The 26,121-nt window shown below is 49.3% G+C and overlaps 1 protein-coding gene across 4 annotated transcripts; it reads right to left on the bottom strand.

Moving 5' to 3' along the window:
• Positions 1–327: 327 nt before the first annotated feature.
• On the bottom strand, positions 328–21,290 carry SMO (smoothened, frizzled class receptor). Of its 4 annotated transcripts, none has more exons than XR_015723871.1 (13): positions 20,381–21,290; positions 8,540–8,745; positions 7,575–7,784; positions 7,148–7,320; positions 6,586–6,805; positions 6,374–6,497; positions 5,025–5,117; positions 4,467–4,575; positions 3,479–3,664; positions 2,872–3,020; positions 2,237–2,371; positions 833–1,992; positions 328–451 (listed from the first exon to the last, which is right to left on the bottom strand). XR_015723871.1 is itself a non-coding variant. In XM_045792670.2 (13 exons), the coding sequence occupies exons 3-13, from the start codon at positions 8,684–8,686 to the stop codon at positions 1,559–1,561; spliced, it is 1,980 nt and encodes a 659-aa protein (XP_045648626.1). In that variant the 5' UTR covers positions 8,687–8,745; positions 9,391–9,507; positions 20,381–20,516; the 3' UTR covers positions 478–1,558. The 4 variants fall into 4 exon arrangements, 3 of the variants coding, with proteins under 3 accessions (XP_045648626.1, XP_045648624.2, XP_045648625.1); XM_045792670.2 differs by lacking the exon at positions 328–451 and adding an exon at positions 9,391–9,507 and having other exon boundaries at positions 478–1,992; positions 20,381–20,516; XM_045792668.2 differs by lacking the exon at positions 328–451 and having other exon boundaries at positions 478–1,992.
• Positions 21,291–26,121: the final 4,831 nt, after the last annotated feature.

Consider the following 26,121-nt stretch of genomic DNA (forward strand, 5'->3'; position numbering starts at 1 on the left):
TTGCTTCCGATCATCAGTGCAGAGGCAGGCTGCATGTTCTCGCTCAATCGGCTTATGGGCAGTGCACAGTGAGGCAGCTGTGGCCACAGAAGAGTGTTTGTCCATATGGAAACCAACGGCCGGGAAAGCCAGCCAGCACTAAGCTGACATCAGCCTGACATCTGTCCGTCATGACCTCAATAGCACCAAGCTGTTCGCCTTTCAGAATAGCCTGAGGAGGAAGTGGGGAAAAATGCGATCAGGACCAGGTAAACAGGTCAAGACCAGGGCCTGTGGATTTTATGTTATGTTATGTTGTTATGTTATTGTATTTTAATTTAATTTTACTTTACTTTTTTTTTTTTTTAAATAATCTCTATGGCTAATGTGGGGCTCAAACTCTCGACCCCGAGATGAAGAGTTGCTTGCTCTACTTACTGAGCCAGTCAGGCGCCCCTCTCAAGACCAGGGCCTGTGAAAAAGCAGCACACCAAGAGCTTATACAAAAACCTTTTATTTACTGTTTGTATTTCGTCTCCCCATCCCTATCCCCGATCTGGAACCCAGCCAGCTCCTAAGGCTTCCTGCTGTCTGGTTCTTGAAATCGGGGACATAGTTAGGAGTTATGAGAAGTGGGAATCTCCTCACCCACCAATTGTGGAAGTTGAAGGAAGCTTTCCTGCCTGGCTGAAGCTCCAGCAGCCTCCCAGGGTAGCCCCTCAAGTCAGAGGATCCATCCCCCACTAGATGGATGGGAGGAAGAGAGAACACACGTCTCTCAGGGGCCCAGAGCCTCTCTGTCACTCACTGCTTCTACACCACACCGGGCTCCAGAGCTGAGCCAATCTCTCACCTGGAGATGGAGCCCAGCATCAGAAGGGGGGGGGACATGCAGCAGTTCTGGGTCCTAATCGACAAACGGGAAACAGGAAGAGGTTGGCCTGGTTGAACTGAAATGGGAAAGGGGAAGGAGGGTACAGGAGCACACAGGATGGGTTACTGGCCTGGGGTCGGGCCAGCTGGACTCCTGTGGAGAGAGGTTATAGCCCCTGTGAGAATGGGCACTTCCAGCTCCACAACCACCTGGAAGAGGGAGAAGGGAGCCCTGTCCGCACTTAGACAAAGGGCTATGACACAATAAACACATTTGGTCTGAGAGTGCCAGAAAAGGGCAGCCAGCCCTCATCTGCCAGGCACAGGCTTGGCTGCCTCGTTGGCCACCACAGCCCACTCTGGGTACTGTCACCCCCGCCTCTCCCATTACTGTCCCCCCTCAAGCTCTGCCTCTCCCATGACCGAGCTGCGGATGGATACTGCCAGCCAGACTCCAGCTGGCGGGGCAGAAACAGGGACCCTGAGCTCCAGGGCCCTTCCCTAGATGAGGCCCACCCGTGGAGACGTCAGGGCCCTTCCCCGCAGTCCTGCTGCCAGGAGCCAGACACAGAGAGTCCTCCTGGGAGGGCACTGCACCCTCAGGTTCTCTGGAAGACAAGATCCTGGGGAGGCACTCTCAGGGGGGATGAAGCACCTCAGAACGGTCTTTGCTCCTCTTTCCAAGCCCCGGCCCCGCTCTCCAGGCTCAGAAGTCTGAATCTGCGTCCATGAGCTCGGCCTCCATCAGGTTGGTGCGGGAGTGAACGGGCCCCAGCCCCTGGCGGCAGCCCTGAGCCCAGGCCGTGGGAACTGCGGCACTGGGCAGAAATGGGTCCCGCAGGGGACCGGGCTCTGGGCAGAAAGGGTTGGAGACCAGGGTCCAGGCTCTCTGTCGGCAGGATTCCCCGGCTCCCCAGGCACCTGCGGCCACCAAACACTTCTGCCTGGGCAGCTGAGGCAGGCGAGGAACTGCGCTGGTCGCAGGGGCAGGGGCGGGGTGGTGAAGCTCAGGGGGCGGCACCAGTGGGCACACCTCCTTCTTCCTCTTCCTCCGCTTCTTCTTCCGGCCCAGGCGCTTCTCCAGCTCTGGGGAGATCTCTGCCTCAACCAACCACAGGTTGGCTTTTTCCTCTGGGGGCACTGATGGCAGGAGAGAGAACGTGAGCTTGGGAGGCTGGCTCTGTCCGTATCACCCGTTCTCTCCTGAGACCCCTACTTTTGAGCTCTGTGACCCACAACTCTAGGGCTCCAGTGCCTCCGTTCCACACTCCAGACCCACCAGGGCCTTTCCTTCCTCCTCCCCTCTGGCAGCTGCTGGTCTCCAGTCCCAAGAACCCCCAGCCTCCATGCCCCCACCTTCCTACAAAAGCCTGATCCCTCATACCTGGAGTTGCCACAGGGGTGACAGACACATCCTGGGGCAGTATGGCTCCTCGCCGAGCCACCATCTTCGTGACATGCTGGGCCCAGGCAGAGGACACGTCGGCAGAGGGCTCATTGAGGTCAAAGGCCAAACCCGCTGTGGGGATGGAAGGAAAGGCTAAGGAATCATGACTGCCCAGTCCTTGGATGATGGCTCCTCCCTCACTCAGCACATTTACCTTCTCCCAGCAGCTCCTTCCCCATCCAGCTAGCCCAGAAAGCCCACCCAGGTAATCACAGCGATCTACCCAGTCCCAGTGTGAAGAGTGGGGCCTCACTAGAGGCCAGAAATCCAGCTCCTGGAGCCCTGACTTACTCTAGCCCAGGGAGAACAATTGGAGAGGACAGAAGGGAGAGGCAGATGGGTCCTTTTGAAACCAAAGTACCAGCAGGCAGACCCAGGAGCAGAAAGAGAGGGCAGAGTAGCCAGGGATGGAAGGGGGACTGGACAGTGTTGAGTGTGTGAGGAGAGGCCGGGGTGCTTTATTCCTCCCAGCCTTCCAGACAGTCCATGTGTCCACACCAGCCTAGGGGGATGGGGCCCAGGTACTACGGGTACTGAGTGGCTCCAGTGGAAGAAAGGGGCCCACGGCTCACCCACAGGCCCCTCGTGGGAGACAGTGTGCATGCTGAAGGAGAGTTCCTGGCCTGGGTTCTGCAGCAGCTCACGCCGCTTGGAGAAGGCCTTGGCGATCATTTTGCTCTTCTTGATGCGTTTGGGCTCATCATCACTCTGCCCAGTCAACCTGAGAGCGGAAGAGGCAGGGGAGGGGAAGTGGAGGAACAGCCTCTTCCCATCAAGTCTCGTGAAAGACCAGTGAAGCCATTCCCTCCAGGGAAGTAGCCTCCAGAGGGCCCCAAGTCCCTCGAGGACTCTGAGGTGTAGAGACCTCTGCAAAGAAGTGGGCCTAGAATTCAGGGCTCCTGTATGCCCAGTACTCAAATCACTCCAATCATTCCACTCGCAGAAGATGCCAGAAGCTGGCTCAGCACTTGATCAGTCCTCCCAAGGACAGGAGGTGTCACCAGGGGGCAGTGGTGAGCCACAGAGAAGGCAGCCTTACGCAGCTCAGCGCAGACACTTAGAAAACCAGCCTGCCCAAGACTGCTGGGGGACCATGGAGCCCACAACACCTGTTGGTGGGGACACCAAGCCTGAGAGAGTAAGGCCGCAAGGTCAGAACCAGCTGGCTGCTGACCCCACCTGCACCAGGTGCGCCTCCAGATGAGCAGCGTGGCCTTGGTCCAGACCCAGGTGCTCATGGCAATGCCGGTTCCAAACATGGCGAACAGGTTGATCTTCTCCACCAGGAGGCTAGGGCGATTCTTGATTTCACAGTCGGGGATGGGCTTCTTGGTGGGCAGCCCGATGGTCACATTGGCCTGGCACCTGTGGCAGGGGGATAGCAGACATTGAGGCTTTCTGGGTCTCCTGAGTAGTACCTAGACAATCCATCCAAAGACTTCAGAAAGAGCTAAGCCCCACAGCAATGATTCACAACCCTGGGTGCTCGTTAGAGTCACTTGGGACATTAGAGTTACTTTTAATAACTACTAGTGTCTGGGTCACACCCCAGACAATTAAATCAAATCTCTGGGGAAGAACCAGCCATCAGTGTGGTTTAAAGACTGGAAGCTGGAGCCCTTAAGGAAGAGCCGGAGGCAGTCAGGACATGGACTGGTGTTCCTTTTAATGAGCCCTGTAACTGCTGTTCCTGCCATCAGCAAGGGTTTCAGCGGGTGAGCTGCCTTACGCTCAGATTCATCGTCACGGTGATACAAAAAAGCACAGACAAAGCTAGCAAGTATTAGCGGGTCGTTAACCTATCCTGGCGAGGCAACTATTTCTGTGCAGGGCTCTGTAACAGAGTACGTGAGAATGAGAGTGGCCAACACAGAGTCATCAGAGAAGCCCCCACATGAGAGGGCTTAACAGTTACAAACACACCAGCCAGACCGCGGCTCGTGCAGAGAGGAGGGCAGAGTTGAGCCAGGGTAGGAGAGCTGTCTGCCGTATTTGCAAATTACAGAGCAAATGACATCTCGGGCGCCCAGAGCAAGGTGGGCAGTTTCACCTGCCATCGGAGGCAGGGACCCGGCAGACCCCTGCTGAGGGGCAAGAAGGGCGGTCTCTGCAGTCCAGGCTCCAGCTCCCACGGCAGCTGCCCCCCAGCCCCCACCTCTACACTCACAACACATAGTCCCGGAAGCTGCGCTCCCACTCAGCCTGGTTGAAGAAGTCGTAGAAATGGCAGCTGAAGGTGATGAGCACAAAGCCAAAGGCCAGGAAGCCAAAAATGCCTGTGGAGGGCCGGGAGGGGGGGGGCAGAGCATTAGCTATCCAAGGTGTGGAGCAGCAGTGTGGACAAGGTACTTGCCCCCCTCAGGCCTGAAAGATAGCTGAGTCTGGGGTGAATCCATGCCAGGCTCAGTTTGCTGTATTGTCCAACACGAGGCCCGAAGGGCACGTGAGCCAACTGTGGAGCAGTGGCCATGAGGAAGCAGTCTTGGCGTGAACTTGAATTCCTCTGTCCAAGAAGGCCCCCTTCTTTTGAGCGGCTACCACCATCACCACACGCGCACACACACACACACACACACACACACACGCCCCAAAGCCTTGTCTTGTCCCCCTGGCTGCTAACTTGCACCACTGACACTGTGTCCTCCAAGACCCTATCCTGCAGGTCCCACAGCCCCAGGAGGGGACAGTGTTGGACTGGCCAGTAAAGGCCTTGAGGTCCACTCACCCAGGCGCAGCATGGTCTCATTGATCTTGCTGGCAGCCTTCTCACTCAGCAACCCGGGATGGTTGCTCTTGATGGAAAACAGAGTCATGACTCCTGGACAGAAGAGAGACAGCGGACATTAGGGGGGCGAGGCCACTCTCCCGGGAGGGATGGGTGGGGCAGGGAGTCCCCAGTCTGCTCACTCCTATGATTTACAGCTTGGGGAACTGGAGACACTGGAGAAAGGGAGCACAGGTGGTGGCAGACGTGCTGTGCCCTGGAAGGACCGGGGCAGAGCCCAGAACAGACAGACAAGAACAGAGAGAAGGAGACAAGAAGAGAGAGAAGGTGCCTTGGTCCTGGCTCCAGCCACCCCTACGTAAGGCAGCCAGGTCAAAGCGGTACTGATGGAAAAGACATTAAAAAGAGACGCGAGAACAGGCTAGCCAATAGCAATGCAACGTGAGCCACATACATAATCTCAGATTTTCTAGCAGCCACATTAAAAAAGTAAAAAGATGCAAGGGAAGCTAATTTCCATACATTTCATAAACAACATGTCATTGTTTATTTAATTAACATTTCAACACAGATTCCATATAACAAACTACTGATGAGCTAGTTTGCTTTCTTTGTGCTAAGTATTTGCAATACTGCGCGGATATTATACTCAGGACACATCTCAATCTGGACGGGTTTCAACACATGTGGCCGGTGCCTACCGTACAGGACCGCACAGATACGAAACATGAATCAGAGGCCCCGAGACTGCCAACAAGAGGTGTGGGCTGAACCGAAGGCTGACAGCACAGGGCGAGGGGGCTGAAGTTTACAAAGAAAATGCAACAAGAAGGGGCTAAGAAGAGACGGAGGCTTACAGTGGAGGCGGCGGCTTCAGACGGGAAATGAGGGAACAGCAAATCTGTGCGTGTTGTGGAAACCGTTGTGGGTAGGAGGCAGATGAGGAGCCTGGCTCCAAGACATGGAGACCAGAGAGAAATTCAGGGTGCACACACCGTGCAAGGTGGCAAGGACTGCCACGACCGAAGGCCCCGAGCTGGTGAATGGGGACAGGCCAGGCGCTAGATCCCAGCTCAGGATCTGTTCAACACGCTGCGAGCTCTGGCCCAAGGCCCTGGAGAAAGCGGCTGCATTTCTCTGGCCAGCACAAAAGGGCTGTCCCACCCCAAGGAGCCATGAGACTGTGTCTGCCCAGAGGGGGCACCTTCCGTTAGCACCGAGACCCTGGGGGAGCGACGGAGGTCCCACCGCCAAGGCAGCAGAGCTGGCGGCTCCTCGCTCCTCCTTCCGCAGAGCAGGTGCTCAGCGCATTTTGTTGCCTGGCTGGTGCTGGCCCGGTGCTCACTCACCTCGGATGAGGAAGTAACCTCCCACAATGAGCACCAGGCCGATCGGGGCCAGGACGAAGCCAGCGCGGTATCGGTAGTTCTTGTAGCCAACAAAACAGATGCCGCTCACGGAGTCCCCATCCACCTGCGGCAGGAAGGGGTGGGGGGGAGGGACACAGTGGGTCACCAAGCCCACTCCGCTCTGGTCCCCAGTCCCCTACCAGTCGCCATACCTGGGCCACGGCAAGGATTGCCACGGTGAGGACAAAGGGGAGTGACCATGTGAGCAGGTGGAAGTAGGAGGTCTTGCCGGAGAGAGGCTGGTAGGTGGTGCCCAGGGCTTTGAAGGAGGTGTGCCAGGCGTAGGTGAGGACCACAAACCAGACGACACCAGCCATCAGGGCGTAGTACACGATGACAAAGATGATGACGCAGGACAGGGTCTCATTGGAGCTGTGCAGACATGTGAGGGGTCAGCTGGGGAGGTCATTCTGTACTTCCTTTATCTGCTCTCTCCACCCTGTCCCCAGATCCTTGGCTTCTAAGGTCTGGAGGTTCCCTAAGAGTCAGGACTTAGAGACAGGACCCAGGTGGGATTCAAAGAGGGTATGGAAGATGCCTCCCGGAGCAGATGCCAATAATCATAGTCCTAACGCTGGAATCTTCGGGCACCACAAGCAGAGCTGAAGCCTACACTGAAATCTCACTTTCAAGCCCCACCTGTCCCTTTTGTGGGAAACACACATTTCAGCCTTCTGCCCCTCACCCTCCCTTCTGGGTCCCCAAGACACCTACGTGGGCTCCCCAAGCCTCATGGTGCCATCTGCACGGCAGACGATCTCCCGGCGGGCGCCATCCATGAACTGGGCCAGCCAGCCAATGCTCCCCACAAAGAAACACGCATTGACATAGAAGAGAATGACAGCAGGGTAGCGATTCGAATTCCGCCAGTCAGCCACAAACGTGGCCTAGGAGAGAGAAGTGAAAGGGCCGTTCTATGAGGTCAGGGTGATGCTGCTGCCACAGACGCCCTTGTCTGAACCCCGGGCCCCTCCTATCCAGACCCTTCCCTGGGGACCCGACCAGGTTATCCCCTCCCCGCTTCCCTCTGCTCCCATAGTCCAGCTGCCTGACAATCCACTTCCATCCCACTTAATAGGCTGCGGGTTCTAGGCCCCCTTTCTGCTGACTCCCCCCGCCCGCAGGCCTGCCCTCCACTGACCAGGGTGAAGAGCGTGCAGAGGCCCGTGAGCGCCCCGAAGGCTGCGATGTAGCTGTGCATGTCCTGGTGCTCGGCCTCGGTGAACAGCGGGTTCTGACACTGGATCCCACATCCCTCCACGTCCTCATACCAGCTCTTGGGGTTGTCAGTCCGAACCAAGGGAGCCTCGCACTGGCCCGAACTGTTGAACTTGATGTTCTGCACCTCATTCTGGCACAAGGGAAGGGGTGAAGCCAGTGCAAAAGGGAGCAGGAGGCGCAGGGGTGCTCTTCGGTTTAATGCGAGGCATCAGGGTAGCACGGCAGAGTGCCCAAGAGCACAGGCTGGAGACAACCTTCCAGCTTTTGAATCCCAGCCTGGCCACTCCATGACAACTATATCAATAGCCTGGGGCAAATGATCTGACCTCTCTCTTGCCTCAGTTTCCCCAGCTCTAAGAAAGTAGTTGCTACTTCATGGTATGGTATAAGGGTTAAATGAATAAATAGATGTAAACTGCTTATATGGTATTTGGCCGGTAGTAAATAAAAATAACTAGTATTATTACCAAAATCACTGCTGTTATTATTATTATGACTTCCAGCTCTCCTTGGCCACCAGAATGAGATCACCCACCCTCCATCTTGGCATCTCTAGCTGTTTTACGTGTGCATGCCTTGACCCCTAAATACATGATAAACTTCTTAGAGAAGGAGCTCCTGTTGTCCGTGAGGCCACAAACTCCCCAACACCTAGTAGAGTAGGTGCTCAAAAAATATTTGTTGAACACAGTTATCTTTTATAAATAACAGATAATCCCTAACAGACGGGCCCAGCCAGCGAGCGTCAGTTTGGGTTTGTGGCTCATTGACCCCATGGCTGCAGATGTGGAGTCTCCCAGGAGAGAAGGCTGTGGGGCTCCCCTGCCCCTGCCTCCTGTGGGGGCCCTGCCCTAGGCCTGGGGCCTGCCCCCTCAAAGCACTCACCGGGCAGCCCTCGGGGAAGCGGTCAGGGGTACAGCGCAGGAAGTCAGGCCAGCCGCGCTCCCTCTCCACGATGGCACAGGGGCCTCGGGTAGCCTGGCAGAGGGTGCGGCTGGGCAGCTCCACCCGGTCATTCTCGCATTTGGGCATGTACACAGCACACAGCAGGGGCTGGATCACTGCCCAGCAGCGGGGGGCGTTCCGGAGGCCTGCGGGGAGGCAACAGGGTGGCTACATTGCCGTGAAACCCCTCCCCACGCTGACCCACAGTCACAGCTGTTCCCAGGCCTAAGGCAAGTCCCTGTGCCACAATGCTAGAGCGGTCAGGCACAGTGTTTCTCAACAGGGCATTTGGGCAGGATGATTCTTTGTGCTGCAGGATATTTGGCCTCCCTAGACCCTTCCCACTAAATGCCAGCAGAACCCCTAAGTCATTATGACAACCACAAAATGCCCCCCTTTGCCCTTACTCCAGGGTTGGTGACTGGAAGGCCAGAGGGGGGCCTCTGGGATGCTGGTCATGTTCCATTTCTTGATCTGGTAGCGGTTACATGTGTGTGTTCACCTTGTGAAAAGCAAGCCTGTGATCCATGCACTTTTCTGAATGTATATTGTAATTCAATTTAAGTTTTCGAAAAGCAGCCTCCATTTCCAAATGCCTGCTAGGGAGTATTATGCCTCTGGCTGAGAACCCCAAGCCGACTTGCCTTTTACCTTTTCAGGGGCATCCTTAAAACCTTCTACAGGTCTCTTCCAGGGGAAAGGGAGGTTGTGGGACCCACCCCTTGCAGGGCCCACGCACCGGAACCAGATATTGCCCCTCGCCCAGACCCCAGGATCCTTGTTCCTCTTACCAAGCTGAGGTGAAACAGAGAACAGGTGGGAGCTTAAGAAGAGGTAGTCAGGGGAGCCAGGTACTCCAAAGCCAGAGGAGGAAACAGGAAATCAGATGGAGAGAAACAGAGGAGGCTCTGTCCAGTGCAGAGGGAGGAAACGTGTTGTCAGCAAGACAGAAACAGGTGGAGGTCTCCCGGCGCCCCTGGCCCAACCCAGGCCTCTACCCTGCTCCCCAGGGGCTGGGCCCACTCAGCATTCTGCCCCCATTGCCCTCCCGAGTCATCCCTGCTTCAGGAACACATGTTGCCCACACAAGAAGTTGTGTTAGGAGAGGCTTCTAAGGACGTGAGACCAAACTGGGTGACTGCCACACTGCCAGGCTGGGGGTGGTGGGGCAGTTATCTGCTCTTTTTGGGAGGAAGGCAATACAGTAGAGAGATATGGGGAATGGAAACTGCAATTAGCCTCCCTGGGTCCCCAAACCTTGGCTCTACCATTAGCCGGCTATGTGATCTTGGGCAAATTTATCTCTAGCCTCAGTTTCCTCATCTGTGAAGTGGGCATAATAGATTTACCTCGTGGAAATGTTGTGAAGAGTTAGATAATGCATTGTATGTGTTTAGCGTGGTACCTGTCAGATAGTAGGCACCCAGGAAATATTTGCTGTTATTACTCATCTGAGATCTCTGACCACTCACAGCTCCCACTACCACAAAGCCTATTCCCAGGGCCACAGAGCAAGTTCCCATCAAGAAGTGATGTCCTGGGATGCCTGGGTGGCTCAGTCTGTTAGGCGTCTGCCTTCGGCTCAGGTCATGATCCCAGAGTCCTGGGATCGAGTCCTGCATTGGGCTCCCTGCTCAGTGGGGAGCCTGCTTCTCCCTCTCCCTCTACCTGCCGCTCCCCCTGCTTGTGCGTGTGCTCTCTCTCTGACAAATAAATAAATAAAATCTTAAAAAAAAAAACAAAAACCGACTTCCAAAAAAAAAAAAAAGAAGCAATGTCCTCAGTTAACTGTTTCCAGACCCGACTCAAATCAGAATCACCTGGGGACCCTTATCATTCTAGATGGAGAACTCTGCTCTCAGAAATTCTGACCAAGTCAGTATGGATGGAGAACACAGCAGTAAGGTTGTCAGGAGTTGGGTAGGCGGAGAATTTGCCTACAAAGGAGCAGCACAAGGGAATATTTGGGTCTGATGGGATTGTCACTATCTTCAGTGTAGTGGCTGGTTACCTAACTATGTGTTTGTCTAAATTCGTAGAACTGTACAACAAAGAAAAAGTGAACGTTACTGGATGCTTACTGAACAATATATTTAAAATGGGGGGAGCTCACCGGAGTAAAATGTATTCCAGAGGAGTAGCAAGCAGTTGATTAATAAAAATATTGTGTTGTTTTTCTGCATTTTGTGATATTTGCAGTAATCAACTTCTAAAAATGTGGGATTTTGTTGCTTTTTTTTTTCATTTTAAATATTGTTCTGTACTGTAAAAATAAACTACCCAAGGAAAAGACAGATTATTAAAGAAATCTTAGAAGACAACTGAAGAACTATCTAGGGGAAAAAATAATTTGGATCCTTACCCCATTTCTTACATAAAAATAAATTCTCGATGAATTAAAATGACTATATGAGTTTTAAAAATTAAAGTATCAGAGGAAAAGATGGGAAATGTTTTTAAAATCTTGAAATAGAGAAGGCTTTTTGAAGTATGACACAAAACTCAGAAGCTATAAAAGAAAAGATTTAAAAAGACTTCAGAAAAATAGATAATTCAGTAGAGTAAAATACAAGACCATAAGAAAAGCAATACACTTGAGAAAATATATATTCTTTTCTTTTTTTTTAAGATTTTATTTATTGGACAGAGAGAAACACAGCAAGACAGGGAACACCAGCAGGGGGAATGGGAGAGGAAGACGCAGACTTCCCACCGAGCAGGAGCCTGATGCGGGGCTCGATCCCAGGACCCTGGGATCATGACCTGAGCCGAAGACAGATGCTTGACCAACTGAGCCACGCAGGTGCCCCTCATTCTTTTTTTTTTTTTTTTTTTAAGATTGTATTCATTTATTTGAGAGAGAGAGAGTACAAGTAGGAGGCGGGGCAGAGGGGGAGGAGGAGGGAGAGAGACATGGGGCTCCATCCCACCACCCTGAGATCATGACCTGAGCTGAAGCCAAGAGTCAGACCAAGGGTCTGAAGCTCAAGGTCAGTCGACTCAGCCACCCAGGTGCCCCTCAATCTCACTCTTAATGAACTAAATGTGAAATAAAGCTACAATGAGATAGAATTTTTAAACTTTTAGAGTGATAAAGATCAAAATAGTTGAAAATGTTGTATTGACAAGAATGTGAGTGAAACTGGCACGTATATTTTTAGTAAGAACAGAAATTAGTAAACACTTGCAGAGACTGTTTGGTATTATCTACCAAAATTTTATACTTGCGATCCCACTTCACGTGTTTACAAAGATAATACATAAGATTATTCATTGCAGCATTGTTTGTAACAGCAAAAGAGTAGGAACTGCGTGAACGCACAGCCATCCACAGGAGACCAGCGGCATAAAATATCATATTATCAACATAATAGGACACTACGCAAGGTTGAACTATTTGCGTTGAAATCAAACTACCTCCAATGCATCTTGTTACATGGATGCAGTAGAGTGAGAACAGTCTGAAGAGCAGGCTACTACTGGTTGTAGGAGGAAAAAAACTAAGGACACATCTACACTTACACATATGTTGGATATCTCTGAAAGGACACACAAAAACCAGTGCTGGCGGTTGCCTCTACGAAGGGGAAGTCAGTAGCTGGAAGTAGAAGTCGAGGGATTTAACTTTCGTTACTTCTGAATTTTGTCCGATGTGCCCATACTACCAATTTTTTTTTAGGAGTAATAAAGCTTAAAAAAATAAGTATGCAAATTACTGAGATGGGGGAATGTCCCTAGAGAAGAGAAGGGAACAAAATTGTAGACAAGAAGAAAGGGGACCTCAACTTTATCCGTATTGTTGTATTTCTTTGATTTTATTAAAATCTGAAACAAAAAGAAAAAATAAAGACACAGGTGTTCTATTAGTCTTGGCATTTTCTATATTCATAGACTTCTTAAATATTTGGCATGATTTAAACTTTTTTAAAAAGATTTTTATTTATTTGAGAAAAAGAGAGCACACATTGGGGGGAGGGCAGAAAAAGAGGGAGAAGCAGACTCTCCATTGAGCAGGGAGCCTGAGGCAGGGCTCAATCCAGGGACGCTGAGATCATGACCTGAGCCAAAGGCAGATGCCTAACCGACTGAGCCACCCAGGCGCCCCTGCCACAACTGAAACTTTAAAAATGACTTTTTGTGTGATTCTGATGATCAGTCAAGTTGAAAACCATTGTTCTGAGATTGGCTTAACATTAGGAAATTCAATCAATGCAAGTTACCACATTAACAGATTAAAGAAGAAAAAAATCATATGATAGTATCAGTAGATGTAAAAGTAGTTGATAGAGTCCAACATCCATCCGTGATAAAAAGAAGAACAGGCAAATTAGGAATAAAAGAACACTTTATTTTATTCCTAATCTAATAAAATGTAACTACAGGAAACCTACACTCAACATCATACGTAATAGTGAAGGACAGAAAAACTTTAGAACACAGAAAGTCAGAGATGAGGGATGCTGCTACTTTTACCCCTTTGTATTTAACAATGTACTGGATGTCTTAAGTAGTGTATTGAGGCAATAAAGATTAAAAGATACACGTCTTGGGGCGCCTGGGTGGCATAGCGGTTAAGCGTCTGCCTTTGGCTCAGGGCGTGATCCCGGCGTTATGGGATCGAGCCCCACATCAGGCTCCTCCGCTATGAGCCTGCTTCTTCCTCTCCCACTCCCCCTGTTTGTGTTCCCTCTCTTGCTGGCTGTCTCTATCTCTGTCGAATAAATAAATAAAATCTTTTTTTTTAAATAAATAAATAAAAGACACACGTCTTGAAAAGGGAGATACAAAACTCATTATTCACAAATGAGATGGCTATGTGTGTAGAATAAATTTAGCTAGTTTACTGGATTCAAAATCAATTGTATTTCTAAATGCCAGCAACGAACAGAAAATGAAATGTCAAAGGGACTATTTATAATAGTGTTTTAAAAATCAAGTACCTAGGATTAAATCTAACAAATGACATTGAAACACCGCACAAAAATTAAAAATTTGGGAAAATGAAAGATCTAAATAGACAGAAATATATAATGAAATGATTGGAAAACTCAATATTGTGAAGATGTCTTTTTTTTTCAAATTAGTCTGCATACGTAATCCCCATCAAAATCACCAGCAACTATTTTTATATTAAAACACAAAGGGTCAAGAATAGCCCAGATTCTATTAGATACTGCTACACCATAAATACTGTAAGTGTTATAAGAACAGTGGAGGGGTCGTGATCCATGGTGGTGAGAGGGAGCCCACGTTGGGCTCTTTGCTCAGTGCGGAATCTACTTGAGATTCTCTCTCCCTCTCCCTTTGCCCCACCCACTCGTGCTCTCTCTCTATCTCTCAAATAAAAACAAAAACAAAAAAACAGTGGAGGTTCTTTTCTTGGCTTGGAACTCACAAAGAGTTCCAAGATTTTATTTATTTATTTGAGAGAGAGAGAGAGTGAGAGAGAGAGAGCAGAAGCCAGGGGGAGAGGCAGAAGGAGAAGCAGGCTCTCCACTGAGCAGGGAGCCCGATGCGGGGCTCGATGCCAGGACCCCGGGATCATGACCTGAGCCAAAGGCAGATGCTTAACCGACTGTGCCATCCAGGTGCCCCTCACAAAGGATTCTCAGATAGAATTTAAGGGCCCATGAACTTGGATGAGAAAAAAATTACATCTAACAGAAATTTAGCCTTTCCTTCAATTACGGATGTAAGTCACACACCACAGTAATGTTATCAGTACTTGTGTTTTTGTCACATACGGAAATCAGATATTTTTGTTACAGATACCTCAAAATATTATTACCGTCCATCTCCACCTTGACATTATGGTGGTTATTAAACACATAGTACAACTTACTTTGTGTTAATAAAGAATCACATATGTGTTAGATCACAAAATTGTTTTAATATATTTGATATTTATATTTTAATATAATTCATTTCCTTTGTAGTCCTATATGCTCCTTTTTAATCTTATGTGCTTTACCTTATAAATGTAAAAATGTTATACTGAGAAGGGGCCCATAGGTTTTACCAGACTGCCAAAGAGGTTCATAGCCCAAAGAAGGTAAAGAACCATGTTATAAAGATATGATACTTCTTTAAAAAGATATGATAATTAAGATGGTATATATCAGCAAGGGATAGACAAAATAGAGCCATGGAACAGAATAAAGATCCCAGAAACAAATAGATATTTGAACACTTGATTTATGGCAGAAGAGTGGAGAAAGGATATTCTTTTTAACAAATGATGTTGAAACGACATATGCGAAACTAGTGAATTAATGTCTAAATTGAAAGGAAAATCTAAAAAGTTTTGAGAAGATAACATAAGAGAATAAGTTTATGACTTTGTGTTATGAAAGGACTTTTTTAAAAAAGATTATTTATTTTAGAGAGAGAGAGAGAACGTGTGTGCACGAGTGTGGGTTGGGAGGGGCAGAGGGAGAGAGAGAGGGGAAGCAGGCGGGGAGCCCCACACAGGGCAACTTCAGGATTCTGAGATCGTGACCTGAGCCAAAAATCAAGAGTAGGATGCTTAACCAACTGAGCCACCCAGGCACCCCATGAAAGGACTTTTTAAAACAAGACAATAAGCGCTAATCATAAAAAGTTTTATAAATGACTACCTTGAAGCTCAGAACTTTTGTTTAACATAAGACACAAAGAGAATGAAAAGGCAAGCCACGGAAAATATTTTCAACAGCTACAACCAATAAAGGACTCACACCCAGCATAAAGAACTCTTACAAATCTTATGAAAATGACAGCCCTATAGAAAAATGGGCCAAAGATGTGGACAGACATTTCATAATAGAAGAAATCCAAATGGCCAGCAAATATTTGAAATGGTACTCAACCTCACTAGTTATCAGGGAAATGCAAATTAAAACCATAAATACATGCCACAATACAGCCACCAGATTGGCAAAAATGTAAAAGGCTGACACCACCGAGGATCAGGAATCACGTGGAGCAATGCTGACTCTTCTACGGGATTATTGGGGAACCTCAGTTGGTACAACCACTTTGGAGAACTGCTTCGTATTACCCAGGAAAGCTGAAGGTTACGCATGCCCTACTGTCTGGAAATCCCATTCCTCTAAGTAGGTACCGGGAAATTGACCCAGGTGCACAGGATACACACAGAAGAATACTCACAGCAATGGTATCCACAGTGGCCAAAAACTGGAGACAACTTAAATGTTTAACAAAAACAAGACGGATGAACAAATTGCGATATATTCTACAATGGAATACTGTTTGGCAATGAAAAAAAAAATGAGCTGCGATAACGTGGATGAATCTTACAAAAGAATGTATAACAAAAGAAGCCGACATAAAAGACCTAAAAGAAAACACATATCATGATTTGCTTAAAGCTCAAAAACATTCAAAACTGAAACGTACTGTTTAGGGATTCCAAAACTAGATGAAAAAACTGTAGAGGAAAAAGGAATTGATAATCAAAAACATTAAGGTAGTGGTTACTTCTAGAATTGAAAGGAAGGAGATGTGACTGAAAAAGACAAAGGGGAGCTTCTGGTGGCCCGGCATGATCTAGTTCTTGACTCAGGTGTCACTTTATAATTATTTGTTATTTAGTTCCTCTGTGTTTTATGCACCTTCTGTATACACACAACATTTTACAATTAAAAAGTTAAAAATCTCAGGGCACCTGGCTGGCTCAGTCGGAGGAGCGTGCAACTCTTGATCTTGGGGTTGTGGGTGTGAGCCCCACGTTGGGTGCAGAGATTACTTAAAATCTTCAAAACAAATAAATAAAAATAAATTAAAACGTGAAAACTCTAAAGCAAAAATTAAAACTTGGGCCGGTAGATGCTTTTCTGTATTTTCATACTTTCCAAAGACATGTATCTTAACTGATTCTCCTCATCAGCCAGGTTTGGGAATGGCTCTCGGGAAATTCTTTCTGATCTGCCCCTGCAAACAACCCACCGTCACCAACAACATCCCTCCTCTCATCACCTCAACCAGATGTCTGAGAGGAAAAGAGAAACTCCTGCCAGCTTCTCTGGCTCTCTTCTACTGGCGGCCCCCGGCTGGGCAGCAAGGCCACACATCCCTGTGCACACACAGCACAGCAGTGGTCAAAGAGGCTACGTGCTGGCTGTCAGGGACCTAGTTCCCTCACCAGCCGCAGGTCTCTGCTTTCTTGCCCCATATACCAAACCAGATTTGGCCCAAGGTGGACCGTGGCCTGGATATTATGTTTGTCTGGTCAGCTTGGAATGCCTATGAAGAGACATTTCAAACTATAATGGGGAAAGATGCTGAGTGCCTGAATAAGCCCAAGTCCAGAGAGTCGAAAGATACAGGAGGGACCTAGGTTCTCTGCAGATCTAGAAAGTAGTCCAGCCCGGGCTGTAAACTTCCTCGCTCAATGGCGTACTTCCAAAGGCTCTAGGCTGGGGAAGCACGCAGTGGCCGCTCTCCTCAGCAACTCCTACTCCAAATCTGCTGGTAATCTCCACAGAGATGCCCATCGAGCCCCTCTAATTCCCATGGCCCAACTGAAGCCATGCTTTCTTCCTCAACCTCCTCCCCTCCTCCAGCATCCCCAGCTTAGAGAAACGGAACACTTCTACCTTCCCCTGAAGCCTGAAACCTAGATCCTCCCGCTCACTCATGCCTTCCATCCAACTCATCAGCTAGTCCCGTTGGTTCCAGCTCTGAAATTCTGGATCTGTCCACTTCCTTCAGCCGTACCCATCATCTCTGGATGATGGACCCCCACCTCCATCATGACCCCTGTCATCTCTCACCTGGACTACTTCAACCATTCCCTAGACAAGCAACCAGGCTCCAGGCCCTTCCCCCTCCCACGGCTTCTTCACACAATACTCAAAGAGATCTTTCTAAAATGCAAATATGATTACATCTCTCCCTTGCTCAAAAGCTTTCAGTGGCTCCTTATTATCTCCTGGATAACATCCAAACTTCTTAATACGGGGTATGACTCCCTTTGCTTTCTAACTCTCTGTGTCTTATCTCTTATAATTCTATCCCTCACACGCTTTGATCCAGCTCTGCTAAAATTCTTGCACTCTTTTCAAAGAACCAAGCCCTCTCGCCTCCTCACCTTTGCATGCTGTCTCCTCTTCCTATTCCTTCCCATCCACCTTGGCTCAGGTAATTCCTACTTATTTCTCAGGTCATAGGCTAAAGGTCAGTTCCTCGGGGGGTCTTCCCTTGCTCCCCAAAGTCCTTTGTGTTCCTTCAGCACACTACCCTGTCACAATACCTCTCACAGGAACTGCTAAAGCTGTTTGTCTGTTTTCCGCTTGTTGGCAGGGATCATGTCTGTACTCTTCGTCTTTACAGGGCCTGGAACCTGATCCAGGCTGACATGTAGCAAGCACCCAGTGCCTAATTTAATGAATGAGTGGATGGCTGTGTACTCAGAACTCTCGAGGCTTAAAAAAAAAAAAAAAAATGAAGAACAAGGCTCTACCTTCAAAAGTCACCAGACGAAGACAACCTAGACCATCTTCATCCTTCACCCACAAAAACACCTCCAAGAGCCGGTGACACTGACCATGTAGACATGGTCAAATCAAGACCACGTACTCAGGACAGGACAGATCACTCACCAGAGGCTCCCAGCCAAAGGCCTGTCTGTGATTCTTACACTTGGCTCTGATTTATTCTACCCACCACTGACCCAGCTTGCACCACCATCTGCTTCTGACCCGATTGCCCGGAACATCTAGCAGAAAGAACGACCAGAAAACACAATGTGGCAGAGCTGAGGGATGATGGCAGCAGAGAAAACTGCAGAGTGAACTAAAGACCTGGGCTCCAGGCTGGCACCTCCGCAGGACCCTCCCTGCCCCACCTGAGGCCCAGCTAGGAAGGATCGAAACTGCACAGCCAGCAGACGGTTCTAGCTCCTAAACCTTGCTGCCAAAACCACTTCTGCCTGCTCAACAGCTGCTCTCAGGAGTAGGGACTGCAAAGAGGTCCGTACCCTTCCTCCTTGATCTGATGGGAACTACAGAAGGGCAGCACCACACACGCATTTAACTTAGCAGAATTCAACCACGGCCCCTGCAAAATAAATAAGGAGAGAGGGGTGGGGTGGGGGGCGTGACTATCCTCTCAGTGTGAGCAACTCAGAACGGAGTGAGCTCCTAGTGCTGAGAGATCTGATTTTCCATACTGCTGGCTCCTAAACGCAGCCTTCTTTCAGGTAGTGCTCAAAGAAACCTGCTTACACCTTTCTTTCGTGTTCCTTTTTTATTCTTTCAGTCTTCTGCTCTTTTGCTTTTACATAACTCTAAAGACTAAAATTATATTTTCTAGGTATGTCCCTTTTTATATCCTATACATCCCTATATGTTACACATGTATACAAACATACCACCATAAAAAGAGTGTAGAGGCAAAATCGCATAGACCTTATGTTAATCGTAACTTATGGATTTTTCAAAGCTACCGTTGATTACACATGGCTTCTGCCTACATGCCGACTTTAGAACCTGATACCCACTGAGGACGTAGCTCCACCATGGGTACCATCTTCCAAGTTCCTCCTCTGGCATCTGCCAGAGAATGATACCGGGCCAGGAATGACAAGCTTTGTCCAACATCCAGCAATGACTCTGAGAACTCTAGTGGCCAAGTTGACAATGACAGGCAACCCACATATGCTCCCTCTGAAGGAGGGATCATCACCAGCCCCCAGGGCAGAACTGAGATGTAGGGCACCCAAGGCCTGTCCAAAGAAGGAGGTTGTCAAGTTGGCGTCTGCCTTTCAGTTTTTCTGTTTCGAGGACAGTTTTGGAATCACACTGACTAGAAGCAAGGGATGACAAGACCAGTTCTCTTCCCCAGGCCCCCTCAGGCCCCCAACCCAGAAGAGAAGCACGTGGGGAGAGAATCCACTCCACACTGCTGAGGAAGGATTTGTTGGGGTTCACACTGCAGTTTTTCAGGTAGGCCATAATCCTACCCTGAGGTGAGTGGTCTGCGACTTCAGACCACTATGAAAGTTTCCACAGGCTCTCAACGTCCCAGACTTAAGTGTCCTTCTGCAGCCCTGAACCCGCCTGAGGATCCAAGCTTCCAAAGAATACACAAATAATCCTTAGAATACACTCATTCCTTCACAACCTCAGAAAAAGATCAGAGTCCCCATTTTTCAGATGAGGAAACAGGGAAATCTCCTGTAAAGGCAAGACAAGATCCCAGTTCTCCGGACTTCCTGTCTCCCAAAACAAGATTTCTGGAAATTTCTGGTTAACGTTTAATTACTCAACACCAGGGGGTTTCGATTCCGTCACAAATTTCACTCAGTTCTTTCCCCCCACCGTGTCCCTCAATGCCTAAATCTACCCCATCTTTCCTTTTTTCCTTCTCCAACTCGACTTTATTTTCCAAGATCTAAACACCTCCTTGAATCCCCAAGGACCCCGCTTCCAGAGCAGCACTTAGATGCAGCAGCTCCATTTCTTAAAAAACGTCCTTTCCGGTGGCTCTGAGCCCCCTCCTCATGGGCCCCTCACCCCTTCACCGCCTCCCCCCCGCATCCTTGGCGCACCCACCCTGCTCCGGCCTTTTGTGACCGGCTCCCTCCACTGCCTCGCCCTCCCTCCTCCTCACCGAGGGTCCCAGCCGGCTTACAGCCAGCACCCAAAGTTTCCGACTGTGTTTTTCCAACTCTCCCGGGTGCAGCTCCCGCCCTCGCCAAAGCTCAGGCCCGAGCCTATTCTTCCCAAGCGCCCCGCATCCCACCACTGCAATCCCCGGCTCCGGCTCCCGCGCGCTTACCCGACCAGAGCACGAGCTTGCCGTGCGCTTCTTCCTGGGAGTCCGAGTCCCCGGCCAGCAGCGTGGAGGTGGCCCCGTAGGGCAGCGCCGAGCCCAGGCACACGTTGTAGCGCAGCGGCTCGCAGGGGGCTGCGCGGCCGCAGTGGCTCAGCAGCGGCGGAGGGCCGGTCACGGCCGCGCTCCTCCTCGCGCTCCCGCCCGCGCTCCGCGGCCCAGGCCCAGTCGCGTTCCCGCTCAAGGCCGCCCCCCGGCTCGGGCCCCCCAGCAGCAGCAGCAGCCCCAGGAGCAGGATCTCCGGCCCCCGTGCGAGGCGGGCAGCGGCCATGGCCAAACCCGCCAACTCAGCAGAAGCCCCGGCGCCCCCGCCCGCTCCCGGAGCCCCCGGCCACACACGCAACCCTTGGGGCCGCGGATGTGGCTCAGGCGACCTGTGCGCCCCGCAAGTCCGGTGCCGGGCCCCCTCGGACGCTCCGCGCGCCGCGGGCCCTCGGCGCCCAACTTCGCAAACTTTGGACCCCGGGGCCCATGTTGGGCGGCTGAGGCCCCGGCCGGGATGCACCACTCTCTACTCTTTCTCCGGGCAGTCCAAATTGTCTTCAGCCCCGGGAGCCCCCTGGGCCCCCAATCTCCAGCTCCATTCCTTCTTCCACCATTAAAACTACCTCCCGGCCCTGCGATGGAGGCCAGGCGCGGGCCGGCGGTGGGGGACTAGCTCCCCGGCTTCTCCTCTGCGCCAGCCCGCGGCCCAGCCGCCACCTTCGCCCGAGCGCGCCGCAGCCCCCCGACTTCTCCCACCGACTCCCCGGCTCCTTTGTTGCTTTAGCTCGCTCGGCTCTCTGGAATGCACGGGCCTCGCCGAGCCAAGCCCGGCCCCACCTCCGCCACGGCTTGGGGAGGGACTGGCAGAGGGAGGGAAGAGGAGGGGAGGGGATGCGAGAGAGGAGGAGCGCGAGCTTCACTGTCCCGGGTGCCCAGAGGGGCCCGGGCCAGGGGGCTCTGGTGACCCCGTTCGCCGCCCTGGGGCAAGAGATGGGAGGAAATCGTGGCCGGGAGCTGCAACCAGACTCAGCGGGCACCTTGATCGGCCTGAGGATCGTTCGACTTGTTCGTCTGCAGGGAATAGACTCTTCTGGTTTACGATGGGAGAGACGGGGGGATGCCTGACGTCCCCAGGAGCCTACATCCTTGCCCGGTTCCCCAACCCGCCGGTTTTTTCTGTTTTTGGTTAGATCTTTCAACTTGTCCCGGGGCCCTCTGGAGGAGAACCAGGGTTTGGGGGACTCGCTTGTCTCAGTCCTTCCAACTCAGAACCTGTGTGAGAGATGAACTCAGAGTCACTCGGGGCAGCTGCCTGACTGCTGTTACCTGTGAGAGCAGGTGTCTGGAAACCAAACGTACCAATAACAGCCTTTATTGGTACAGATGTGTGAAGTATGAACCGTGGTTTCCAAAGACTGACCCTGGCATGTCTTTGGTTATGTTCAAAGGAAGCCATTCCATTCTTTATGGCCCTCGCTGCTCATATGCTGGCTGAAAACGTTTCTGCTGCTCTCTTTCCCTAGTCTACTCATTTGGCCTTTCCTCACTCCTTTACTTGTGGGGCTTTGAGTCACCGCCCTTGATTTCACCTGCAACAGTTTATACCTGCAACAGTTTACAGCCGGGGGTCCCTCCAGGAGAGTGGACTTCCATTGAGCAACTTTTCCATGTTGCAACACGCTAGGATGGTTTTTCCTTTCTCACCCCTACCCTTACCCCTTCAGCACTGCTGAAGTCGATGCGTTTTGTTGGGTTTGGCCATTTAAGAGCAAATTCGCTTTTGCTCTTCAGCTACCACCCTCAGAAACACAGAGAGAGGATTTAATTCAATTTAGTAAGTCTTTCTGAAATCCTAGGATGTCCATAGCACCATAATAATGATATCCTTGCAGAACTTGAGAACTTGCATTTTACCGAGGAGACAGCCTTGCCCTCAGGAGATAGTAATATATCATCATAAAGCATGTCTTCTCCACCAGGGCAGGGACCTTACTCTATTCTCTGTAGTCACAAAGCATCTGGTGCAGTCAGACATGCATACTAATCACGCAAAAAGTTAGCTGCCAAAATGAGGTGTACGATGAGTATGCAATAGGCATTTCCAGCAGGGAAAGATTGGTGTGGGGAGAAGTGGAGGATGTGGGATTTGAATCCAGCCCTGAAGTGTGAGAAGGAGGAATTAGAAAAGTAGAGAGGAGTAGAGTTGCCATTACAAGCGCAGGAAACTATGACTTTACCCCAGAGCGTGGCTGGCCTGGCAATCAGGACACAGTAGAGGAGAAGGAGGGAGAATGATTGGTAAGAAACCTCTAACGGCATAGAGAGGAATTAAGGTTTAAGCCCATTGGCAACAAGGATACAGCGCAGATTTTTGATCAGAGGATTGATATGCTTAATTAATGAGGCATTAATGAGGCAATGTGAGGATGGTCTGAAGGGCAAGAGGCTGGAGGCAAGGGACCATTTTGAGGGAAGTCACTAGTGATTTATGGAAGAAGTGGGACAAGACTGTGTCATTACAGCATAATATTCCCACTGGAAAAATAGTTTAAAGCATTATGACCTACCTGATTAATTTTTTCCTGTGATATAAATGAAATGCTGTTATAACATGTCCAAAGTCTGAGCCAAAGAAAAAGTCGCCTGGATACCATGCTGACCTTTTGCTTTGTGAACTTTCCTCACTTATTTTCTACCTGGTTGTTCTTGAGGCAGCTCTGAAGCCCTGTGGGATTTTCTCAGTGTTCTGCGTATTAGGAGGAACCTACCTACATATGTGCTCGGGCAACTCCTTACCTCTCCACCTAAAAATGTTAGTGATTCATTAGGTATGAAGACTCTATCATTCCTTGTCTGGGATTTCTTGGCAGGTATGAGCAAGAATGCCTCATTGCAATATAGCACCTTTACAGTGGAGACAGAAGAGGGTAAATGGAGAAGATCCTAAGGTGGTATCTTCCGGCCAGAATGGTTTTCCCTTCGGGAGGAGGGAGAAGATAATTCTAATTTCTCAACTCTGTATATGTGTATGTGTGTGTATGTATAATAGAAGAATACTTCTGTGTACCAGGCTTCAGCATTCCTTTCTGGATATCTTGCTGGCCTAGGCAAGGGCTAGCAGGAAAGCAGCCTGAGGAAATTCTCACAGCACTGTCCACAGCCACTGGGCCAGGTTCCCATCAGTGGCAGCCGCAACAATAGTCATGGCTCCACATTTAAATTGCCTGTGCTGTTCCACAGAATCAGCAGGAGGCGGAGATTCAGACATCCCGTGAGACAACAGGTTTGGGAGAGGAGGAAAAGGACTCAGCGGGGACTGGGGAAGAGAACCTAGTGGTTCCTGAATGGCATTCAGGGTCTCGGACAGAGCTCATCCCTCCCCTCCTGCAGGCATGTCAAGACTGCCATGGCTGTTAGAGACTCTTCCGTGTTACTTGACACACTCCTTGTCTCCAACCTGGTGGCAGGCTGCAAAGGGCACCTCTCCTGAGCCCGAGCCACCCAAACCCAGTTCCTCAAGAGTATTAACCCCATCTGCATGCCATGACACAGCCCTTCGGTCAGGGCCATGAGAAACTCTCCTGTGTACTTGAATTGCTACAAGTAGCTTCTTGATTTCTGAGTCATTCGCACCAACCATCTTGGCATTTTGACGTCGTACATTCAATGTTGACTCTTTGTTATTTGTCTCTGGGCCCTCCACTCAAAAAGAATGGACATGAATGTGTCTATCGAATATCATGGGTGTCCTTGAGAACTTGGTTGCCTCCTTATGGTTCAGCTGACACACTGGTCAGAATTTAGAGCATAATTGTTGCAGTGCTCCATTGTCTTCTTTTTCTAGTGTTTCTTAATTTGCAACTAAGAGCATCTAGTCAGAGAAAAAGGACAATATGGGAAAGGGGCCTGGTAAACTACCTCCTCGGAGAAGTAGGGCAATAGATTTGGAGTTAGAGACCTGAGTTGGACCTTACTAGCCAAGGACCTCTGGACAACTTATTCTAAGTCCCTGTTTATTCCTTTACAAAAAATGAGAGATTATCAATGAAATAATATCAATGACATATTATCAATTCAGTGAACAACCTGAAAAGGAAATTACGATGGCAATTCCATTTATAAAACATCTAAAAGAATTAGGGGCGCCTGGGTGGCTCAGCTGTTAAGCGTCTGCCTTCAGCTCAGGTCATGAGCCCAGGGTTCCGGGATTGAGCCCCGCATCAGACTCCCTGCTCCACGGGAAGCCTGCTTCTCCCTCTCATACTCCCCTTGCTTGTGTTCCCTCTCTCGCTGTCTCTCTCTGTCAAATAAATAAAATAAAATCTTTTTAAGAAACCCAACATCTAAAAGAATTAAATACATAGGAATAAATCTAACCCAGGAGGTAAAAGACTTGTGTACTAAAAACTACACAACATTGCTTGAAGAAATCAAAGAAGACCTAAGTAAATGGAAAGACATTCTGTTTCATGGATAGGAAGCTGTCAATACTACCCAAAATGATCTACAGATTCAATGCACTCCTTATCAAAATTCCAGTAGCCTTTTTCACAGAAATGGAAAAACTGATCTTCAAGTACATACGAAATTGCAAGGGCCTCTGAATAGCCAAAACAATCTTGAAAAGGATTAATAAAATCGGGAGACTCACACTTCCCAACTTTGAAACTTACTACTCAACTGCAATAATTAAAACAGTATGGTACTGACATAAAGACAGCCAATAGAACCGAAGAGGGAGCCTAAAAACCAACCCTCATATAGATGGTCTATTGATTTTCTACAAGGGTGCCAAAACTCTTCAATCAGGAAAGGACAGTTTTTTCAACAAATAGTGATGGGAAAACTGGATATTTATAAGCAAAAGAATGAAGTTGTACACTTAACCTTACATACCGTATAAAAATTAACTCAAAATGGATCAAAACCTATATTTAAGAGCTAAAACTATAAAACTCTCAGAAAAAGACATCGGAGAAAATCTGCATGACATTGGATTTGGCACCGATTTCATGGGTATGACACTAAAAGCACCGGCAATAAAAGAAAACAGATAAATTGGACTTCATTGAAATGAAGAACTTTTGTGCATTAAGGGATACTATCAGAAAAACAAAAACAAACAAACAAACAACAACCTATGGAATGGGAGAAAATATTTGCAAATCATATACCTAATAAGGGATTAATATCCGGGATGCATAAAGCCCTCCTAAATTTCAACAACAACAATAACACAACCTAATTTAGAAAGGAGCAAAAACTCGAATGGACATTTCTCCAAAGAAGATCTACAGAGGGCCAATAAGCACATGAGAAGATGTTCAACATCATTAGTCATTAGAGAAATGCAAAAGCACAACGAGATATTACTTCATAGCTACTATACTAGGAGAAGATAACAAGTGTTGACAAGAACAGGGGAAAATGGGAACCCTTGTGCATTGCTGGTGGGAATGGAAAATGGTGCAACTGCTATGGAAAAGTTTCACGGTTTTCTCAAAGGCTAAACATAGAATTGCCATATGACCCCACAATTCCACTTCTAGGTATATGTCCAAAAGAACTGACAGCAAGAAGTCCAACAGATGCCTGTACGTGAATATTTACAGCAGCACTATTCACAATAGCCAAAAGGTGGAAACAACGCAAGTGTCCATTAACAGATGAGTGGATAAACAAAAGGTGGTGTATGCAGGCAA

This window comes from Ursus americanus, chromosome 3, assembly GCF_024610735.1.
Source record: "Ursus americanus isolate L20-20 chromosome 3, mUrsAme1.1.p, whole genome shotgun sequence".
NCBI lineage: Eukaryota > Metazoa > Chordata > Mammalia > Carnivora > Ursidae > Ursus > Ursus americanus.

What these genes read in the sequence shown, in the direction of transcription:
- SMO (XM_045792668.2), bottom strand. Translation starts at nt 20,705, where the DNA reads ATGGCCGCTGCCCGCCTCGCACGGGGGCCGGAGATCCTGCTCCTGGGG. An exon ending in AGGTTACTTCCTCATCCGAG is followed by an intron (nt 5,118 to 6,373) that starts GTGAGTGAGCAC and finishes TCTTCTGTCCAG; the next exon opens with GAGTCATGACTCTGTTTTCC. An exon ending in TGAGACCATGCTGCGCCTGG is followed by an intron (nt 4,576 to 5,024) that starts GTGAGTGGACCT and finishes GGCCCTCCACAG; the next exon opens with GCATTTTTGGCTTCCTGGCC.